We start from the raw sequence: 8,534 nt of genomic DNA on the forward strand, positions 1-8,534 counted from the left end.
CCTGTGTTTCCCCAAGGACACAGGGCCGAGACAGTCCCTTCTCAGGGTGGTGGCAGCTACGTTACCCCCATGCTAGCGAATGTGCTCCAGGAAGGGGGTTGGCCAGACGTGAGGCTCCCCTAGGGAGGCTTTCAGAGCCTGGAAGGTGGTCGGGCGCAGGGAGGTGGGCAGCTCAACCTAGGAGAGCCCCCTACTGGCCCACCACACATGGTGGAGAAGTGGGATCCGAATACCCTGCTGTTTTACAGGCGTAATTTGGGAAGAGTAATAGAGTCACTGAAGTCCCTTGAGCAAACATTTTCTAATTTGGCATTGGGTCAACTGGATAGTGTAGATAGTCAGGATGGCGGACCAGTACGTCCAAATGACCGTGCCCAAACTAAAAGAACGGGCGAAAGAGAGAGGCCTTCATGTGAAGAAAGGGCTAAAGAAGGAAAAGCTGATTAAACTCCTGAGTGACACTGACTCAGCCCCAGAGCAGCCTTCACGCACACCAACTTTTGAGTCCTCCCCAGAATCACAGCACCGGACGCCAGCTCCACAGCCCACTGAGGGATCATCCCCTATGGAGGAGTGCTGGAGGTACCAAATGTGGCTAAAAGCTGAAGAGCGGGAGCGAGAGAGCAAGTGCAAGTATGAGCTGGAGTTGAAAAGGATGGAGCTGGAAGTGAAAAAGATGGAGCTGGCGGAGAGGACAGCACAGCGCGAGGCAGAGGCCCAAGAGACGAGGCTCAAGCGTGAGCACGAACTAGAGGTACTCTGTCTGCAGCCCAAACCGAACTCCCCAGCCTTCTCTCGCTACCGAGTCGGAGATGATCCTGACGTGTTCCTCAGCATCTTCGAAAGGCAAGCCCGACAGTGGAAGGTGTCTGAGGAAAAGTTCATGATGCACATGGCTCTTCTGGTGGAAGGCGACATGGCGGTGGTCCTGAACAGCCTGCCCTCGGATGCAGCTGATGACTATGATGCCTTTAAACAGGCCGTGGCTGCAAGGTTCCAGTTAGGACCGGATTATTTCCAGGAAAAATTGCAGAATATCCGCTCACAACCCGAGAAGTCAATGGCTGATTTTGTGGCCCTGGTGTGGGATGCTCTCCTTAAATGGACAGATGGAGCCAAGGCTGACAATAGAGAGAAACTGCTCCATCTCATGGCGCTGCACCAATTTTACCACTGCTGTCCAAGGGAGATTAAAACCCTAGTCAAGGACAGGGGCCCCAAAACCATCCATGAGGCCGCTGAAATTGCGGATCAGCTGTTGCTTAATCGTGAGGGGTCAGACAAGAAGCCCCCCTACTCTGGGTAGGGGGTTGGATGGACTCAGACCTGCTGGAGAGCACTCTGGTGGGGAAGGTCCTGAATATGCTATTATGTTTTATATGTTTTATTGGTAGGATCAGTATTATGTGGTGTGTAATTTCTCTTTAGGGGTGAAAGGCGACGCCTCCAAACTAGCACGCTTGTCTCCATACCTCTGTAAAGCTACAGATCCAAGCTTTTAAAAGGGGGGGGGAAGTGTGGCAGAAAGCCACCTTGGTTTCTCCCCAAAATCTCTGCCCTGTGACATTGTGATTAAAATCTCTGTGCTGTGACCATTTGATTAGGATGGGCCCAGCAGAGGAGGCACACCCTCAGCCTCTCTCTTTAGGTAACCTGAGCTGGCTCAAGTCCTGAGCGGGGGGGGAACCTGCTCCCTCTGCCTACAGGACTGGTATCAGCTACCTGGGTGGGGGGTTTCTACCTGGTGGGCTGGAGTCTGCCCGGCAACCGGTGATGTATTTCAGATTGGTTGGCCAACAGCCAACCGGAGCTGGCCTCCAGTGGACCAGGTGAATGAGGTCACAGGGGCTATAAAAGTTAGGACTGCCCAGGAGGAGGGGGCAGCGGCCATGTGGGGGACACAGAGGAGCTTTACCATCTGAAACTGGCTCTCTCCCCCGAAACTCATGAGCTAGATACGGCCTGACTCCAAAGGGAAACTTCACCGGGCTTTGGAAGATGCATGCGAGTCAGCTACTTGAGATCTGGGTAGATCTCTAGCTGGCAGTAACTCAGACGCGATCAAAAGGCTACCGCAGCCCGACTGTTTGCTCTTTAGGATTTCTAGGATATTGCTCAATCTTGTACCCTACTTTCACCCTACCCCTGTAACCAATACAGTTCTCCTTTGTGACTGGTGTGGGAGACTTCTTGAGGGGGGTCTAAATTATGCCTAAGAGATCCCTTAGGTCTGCAGACTAAGGGGGACTTTACTTTTTGCCCCCTGACTTGGGGAAGTGCCCCAAGTGCCTGTACTGGGTCGAGTACCTGTCGGACTCTTAGGCCTGTGTTTCCCCAAGGACACAGGGCCGAGACAGTCCCTTCTTGGGGTGATGGCACCGATGTTACCCCCATGCTAGCAAGTGTGCTCCAGGAGGGGGTCAGCCGGACATGAGGCGCCCCTAGGGAGGCACTCGGAGCCTGGAAGGTGGTTGGGCGCAGGGAGGTGGGTGGCTCAACCTAGGAGCGCCCCCTGCTGGCCGCCACAGCATCCACCCATGGCATCCACGTAGTTTGTGCTTGCGTGGATACGATATTAGGCCGGATGAGCTCACTCAAACAGGGCACGTCTACACATGTGCTTTAATGCATGGTAGCCTATTTTAATGCGCATTAAAACATCACAAAAAACTTTTTGTTTAGTTAATGTGCATTAAAATAGGTTGATGCACATTTTTATAGTACCACACAAGGGAGGTACTAAATGTAACATGCATGACCTAACGCACATTAATGAACATGTAGATGAGCCCACAGAGCCCTTCCCCCTGCTGCGTGATGAGCTGATAGGTAGCACCGATCATCTTTTAAATCCCAGAAGCACTTGGCTGCTTCTGGAGCGGGTGGATGGAGGGAGTCGGGATTTTGCATGTGCTGCACTGAGGCCTGATGCAGTTCTGGCTTAGTGAGGGATCGGGCTAAATACATGGCAGTGACCTGGCAGTCCAGCTCTATTTTTGTGCCTGGGCCTTGGTCACAGAAGAGATCACATCTTGTTCTTCTCTACCCAAGAGCTCTCACCAGCATCGCTTGGCTGAAACCTTTAGTACAGCGGGCCTCCACCTCCGCCTGTGCTGACCCTGCCAGATTTTTCTCCATTAATTGTTTGATACCTGTGGATCTGGGGCTCCCACTCCCTGGTGTTCATCTCCTCTGCATTAGCCCTTCCTACTGGAAAATCCTGGATCCCGGTGCTACCAGGGGGTATGATCACACTGAGGATTGCAAGGAATGGCCTGTCGATATTGCTTTGCACTTTTAGGTAGACCTGGAAATTAAATATGTCTGACAAGCACCTAGAAAACATGGGTGACGTGATCCCCCACCGCCTACCAGGAGCATGTGCACAGGGGAAGCAGAGCTCAGCACAACATCTGGAACAGGGCATTGATCTAGGTAGGAAAGACAAGGGATAATTAGCTGCTGGGTGCTGGTTCCTACTTATTGTAAGGCAGAAAGCAGGGTAGATTTGCACCTTACAGACTAACTAAATCAGAACTGCGTGCCGTAAGCTTTCATAAGCAGCAGTTTGCTTTATCTGATGCTGTGAAGGGGCTGCAAGAAGGTGCCTCGGATGAGAGCGGCTGGCGTGGAGGCAGCTGTAGCGGCCACTGGTTTCCGATACGGTGCGGTGGTGATACGGCCACGGCAGACTTTCATGCTGGGGTCCAAGGAGTCGGACTAGATGATCTGCTCAGGTCCCTTCCGACCCTAGAAACTATGAAACTATAAACCCTAGAAACTATGAGTGAATCAGCTGGCAGTAGTCTCCCAGGGCTGGTTGGATGGAGAGGGGGAAGACCTTGCTCCGGACCCCACTGTGCCTCCTCATCGACACCAACCACATCATCCCTGGACCAAGGGATGTGGCTTCATTTACTTGTGCATCTTCTAATACCCTGCAGACCATCACCTGCTCCAGAGCCCCTCTGGACAGGCAGAGCTGCCTGCGTGCAAGAGCGAACGCACACCCATTTGACACCAATATCGGGGAGACAGGCAGCCCTGCGGCTGACCTCAGGGTGGCTGTTTGGAGAAAACCAAACTTTAAAAATGAACTTGAAGTGGAAATAGAGGAACAGGAAATCATCCACACACCCGGACTGCGTTAAGTCTGGTCTAGACGGAGACGAGGGATTCTCACCCATTCCCTGGATTAGCTTTGATAAGGCCTGTGTCCCTCAGTGGGTTACCTGCTTGGTTTTCTCTCTCCTACCCACCTTGCCTCTCTCAGCCGTGCCCTCTGCCTCTCCACCTCCTCTCCTGCCCTTTCTACTCTAATCACTGCTTTCTGCTCAGCATCCTGCTTACGAAAGCTTATGCTACACATCTCTGATTAGTTAGTCTATAACGTGCCAATCTGCCCTGCCTTCCGCCCGGCTTCAGACTACCACGACTAACTAACTTTCCCTACTTGTAAGACATCTGCCGATAAAATGCATGCGGGCAACTGGTCCTGAAAGCTCAGAGCAGACCTTGGGGCTTGAATGCTGTGCTCTGCCCTTGGCGACACCAGAGATCAGAGTGTGTAACGCTGGCTGGATGTCTCTCAAAATTCATGTCTGTTTATCAGTGAAATGATGAAGCTCACAGTGTCAGAAATGTGAACTCAAGAAATCAAGCACGGCTGAGATGCTGCAGAATGGAGGTTTGATTATTTAAACGTATTTCCAAGCATGCCAATTTACAATTTGCTCCTTAATTACATGAGCTGTGTTTGACATCAAATTGTCGCCCCCAATGCAGCGTGCCATCAGCGCTCAGCCCAAACCGGTACTTATTTTAAGTGTATTAGGATCCTGTCGTTTCCAGTCATATTTTGTTTATCGTTTTTACTGCTTTGATTTATTAAAGCCATGAAAAAAATACCTGTTGACAGGCAAGCATAGGAGACAGCTTGCTTTTAAGGATGTTGGCTTCATTCTCAGTTAATGATGGATGCTGAAGGAATAGGCGAAAGCATGCTAGGCTCTGTATGCTTCTCAGGGCGCTAACAGGCCACTTGCCCACATGTGCAGGGAAGAGGAAATTCTCCTAAAATGGATGTTGTATGAAGGGTTGGATTCAAGGGCACATTGAAAGCTCAGAAAATTTAAGATCAGAACAGCTTCTCTGACTGGGGACCTGGGAGCTTTGATGGCACCAGTCAATAAATGTTAAACATTAGGATTTCAGTGCCACGCAGTTATTTCTCCCCATCATACACAACACATCATTTAGCCCGTCAACGTGAAGAGGCCAGGATGGAAAAATGGTCCACAGTCAACCAGGTCAGATTAACAAGGACAAGTGCGGTGCCCTTGAATAATTGCATACCCAAATACAGACGGGGGGCAGCGCTGTGCCTAGTTTTGGGCACTTCGGGCACTTTGGGCACTTTGAGAAGGATGCGGACAGTTTGGAAAGAGTCCCGGGGAGAGCAACAAAAATAATCAGTGGCTTGGGAATCATGACTGGTGAAGAAAGGCTGAAAACACTGGGCCTGTTGAGTCCGGGGAGAGAAGAGCGGGGCCAGTATTTGATCACATTAAGGGTGATGATCGAGAGGATGGAGATGGGGTTTTCTCTGTGGCTGTAGGAGAAAGGACTCGGAGCAATGGCTTCAAGGTGCAGAGGGGGAAAGCTGGGGTTGGAGATGAGGAGGAGCTTTCTGGTCAAGCATGGGAACAGGGAAGTTGCTTCAGGAAACTGGGGAATTTCCATCCTTGGAAGTTGTCAAGTTCAGGTTGGACAGACACTTGGCTGGGGCGGTTTAGTCCAGTTGAGCGGGGGGCTGGACTAGGGGTGACCCTGTGAAGTCCCTTCCCACCCAACGTCCCTACGACTCTCTAGGAGATGAGCATTAGCACTGGTCAGTTTGGAGGAGCTTTTGCACCTTGCATAGTTCTTGCAACTACAAGTGGGCAAAAGTCCCATCTCTTGACCTCTTCAGCTTGAGAGCAGCTGCTTTTCTGGAAGTCGTAGGTCGGTCAAACCCGGCCGATCAGGCTGGGTGCAAGGGAGCTGGATGAAGCTTTGCAGCCCGTGTTATGCACAAGTTCAGCGTGATCGAGTTAATGGTCCAATGAATATATGACTCGTGCAGCAGGCATATAAAATAGGTTGGCTCCGATGGACCTAGACCGGTTCCTTTTCTATCCTATCATTGCTCTCAAAGCAGGTTCTGGCCTTTGGCTTGGTGTTGAAGTCTGGTCCCCACCAGTCTGTGGCAGTCATAACCTCAGGGCACCGTGACCTTCTTGCAGCCAAACACAGGAGTATGGCAAGCCCTCGTGCACTTCACCGCTGTGCGAGCCTTCTCCAGAGCCCGGTGAGCCCGGTAGCAGGCATCTCCACTGAAGCTGGTGAGCTGCCACCAGAAATGCAGCAGCCAAACAGTGGCAGGAGAAGCATTTATACAGCGATATCAATGCTCCCTGCTTTCCACATCCATGCCAATGGAGAAGGGTCCCTGCAGAGTTCCTGTGAAATGTGCAGCCTTTTCTCCCTGTCTGCCAGTGTCCCCGGTTTTTAATTGTTGTGGTAGTCAGGACCCAAGCAACAAGTAGGCATTTTCCTTGAGGAGCTCCCTGACCTTTCCTGGGTCTTCTCTTCTCCATACCCCTCTCCTGGGGAATTGAAGAGTGGCATGTGCATGGCAGGGAAGCACTGAGAACGGTCTCTAATTGGGGACTGCATGTTAATTAGCACTTGACTAAGTCACAGCAGATGCACTGTCTCCTAACTGGGATGTTTGAAGAGGAATCGTCTTAATTCAGTTTTTCTGTGTTGGAATTGCACCTTTTAAACCATTTCAGCTGATCTCTAATTCAGGGCTCCTCCTGCCTCTCTCCTCAGGTACTTGGTCTTCCTGCAGATCAAAAGAGATCTCTACCATGGCCGCCTTCTCTGCAAGACATCGGATGCTGCTTTGTTAGCCGCCTATATCCTTCAAGGTAATGCTTTTTGACAAGATAAATTTGCTTTTCATGCTAAGTACTGATTACATTATTTCACTTACAACAGATCACTGCACCTTGAATACAAGTATCATCTACCCAATGCAGGGCTCATGTTTCAAGATTGTACCTGTGTCATACCAGCCTGGGCTGAAATAGCCTGGGAAGTGATGCTGTGATCTAACCTGCACCAGATGCAGATACTCTCCCATCCTCTCCTGCAAAGTCGTCGTGCCTGGAGTCGGGTCGGCCATGTCCCTCGGGTTGAACAGAGAGGGTCTGGAGACTTGTGCTTGTCTAGTGCAGTGATTCTCAATTGGGGATGGGGGGTGGGCCGTGGCATCCTGCAGTGCCTTATGATCCTTTCAAGGGTGCATCGCAGTGCTAGCTCTGCAAGGTCTGCAAACATGATTCACGAGTAAACCCAGAGTTTGCAAACAGGAAGGCATAATGTTAAACCCTTTCTGGCTGCTGCAGTCTCGGCAGCAGCAGGAGTTGCTCTGGTAGCTTTCTGTAGTCAACGAAAGATTGGAAACTAAGAGCTGGCATTTTGCAAGGGGTGCCCAGCATCTACTCCTGTCTAAAGAGGTTGAGAACCACTAGTCTATTGGCTTTCATCTGAGGATCTCCAAGCACTTTACAAAATCGCTGTTGCCCACCAGGCAGGTGGTGTTTTCCCTGCACCGCTGTCACAAGCTGTTGGACAGAGGGATGAAGGGCAGCGACCCCGAGAAGCCGTGATATCTGAGACACATGCAATAACCTTGAAAGCACCCATCCTCCATAAATACGATACAGGGATTTCCTGGAGCCGAAGCGGTTTCCTGCGATGGGCAGATAAGGATTGTAGCAGCAGGCGACTCAATATCAATTTGAAAGAAGCTTTGCAGGTGATCAGAGACAGAAGCCAAATACAAGGCGCTCTCTCAGGCGGAGGCTTCCCGCAGAAGTCCAGCCGCAGCCTGGGGTATCTCAGAAACCCGCGTCCAGGCATGTGTCAGTGCGCCTGGCCAAGATGGTTGTGCTAGTGTGTGATAACTGGTGCTTTTGAGCTAGTTGCTCTGACCTCTTGTCACCTGTTGAACTGGAGTCTTAGGCTCCGGCTACATGTTACGTATATTAGGCCATTAACTGGTTAAAAGCGCAGTAAATTTAGACTGGCCACATGTGCAAAGCGATTAGCCCACAATGAACGGGTTAATTGCATAATCAATTTAAACCAGCCACACGTGCAGAGTCATTATCAGATGATAAATATGACTATCCAGCTATAAAAGGAGCCAACTCGCTATGAAGTTATTGCTTGAAAACGTGCAACAACTCTGCAGCTGGTTTCTATCCAGTTTTCATCTGATGGTGTGACAGGGCCCTTGGATCTGGGCTGGCCGGTCCAGTCCTCATTTACCATCCTCGGTGTCGCCTTCTCCTCTTCCTCCAGCTGCCCTCCCACCACAGCACAAGACGCCAACTGGTTTTGGAAGAGGCGCGCCGTTACGGTAGAAACGTGACTGTGTTTCTACCGTTTGTGTTTCTTGCAACTACAAGTGGGGCAAAAGA

General features: G+C 50.9%; 1 protein-coding gene across 4 annotated transcripts in view; it reads left to right on the plus strand.

Annotated features, from left to right (window-relative positions):
* FRMD5 (FERM domain containing 5) overlaps window positions 1-8,534 on the plus strand; it is a 252,495-nt gene that overhangs the window by 207,666 nt on the left and 36,295 nt on the right. For all 4 annotated transcript variants that reach the window (XM_019533922.1, XM_019533923.1, XM_019533921.1 and 1 more), the window contains exon 5: window positions 6,877-6,974. In XM_019533922.1, coding sequence (XP_019389467.1) covers window positions 6,877-6,974 — 98 coding nt within the window. The remainder of the gene's footprint in view (window positions 1-6,876; window positions 6,975-8,534) is intronic.

The sequence above is a fragment of the Crocodylus porosus genome, unplaced genomic scaffold (assembly GCF_001723895.1).
Source record: "Crocodylus porosus isolate Cpor-Errol unplaced genomic scaffold, CroPor_comp1, whole genome shotgun sequence".
Taxonomy (NCBI): domain Eukaryota; kingdom Metazoa; phylum Chordata; order Crocodylia; family Crocodylidae; genus Crocodylus; species Crocodylus porosus.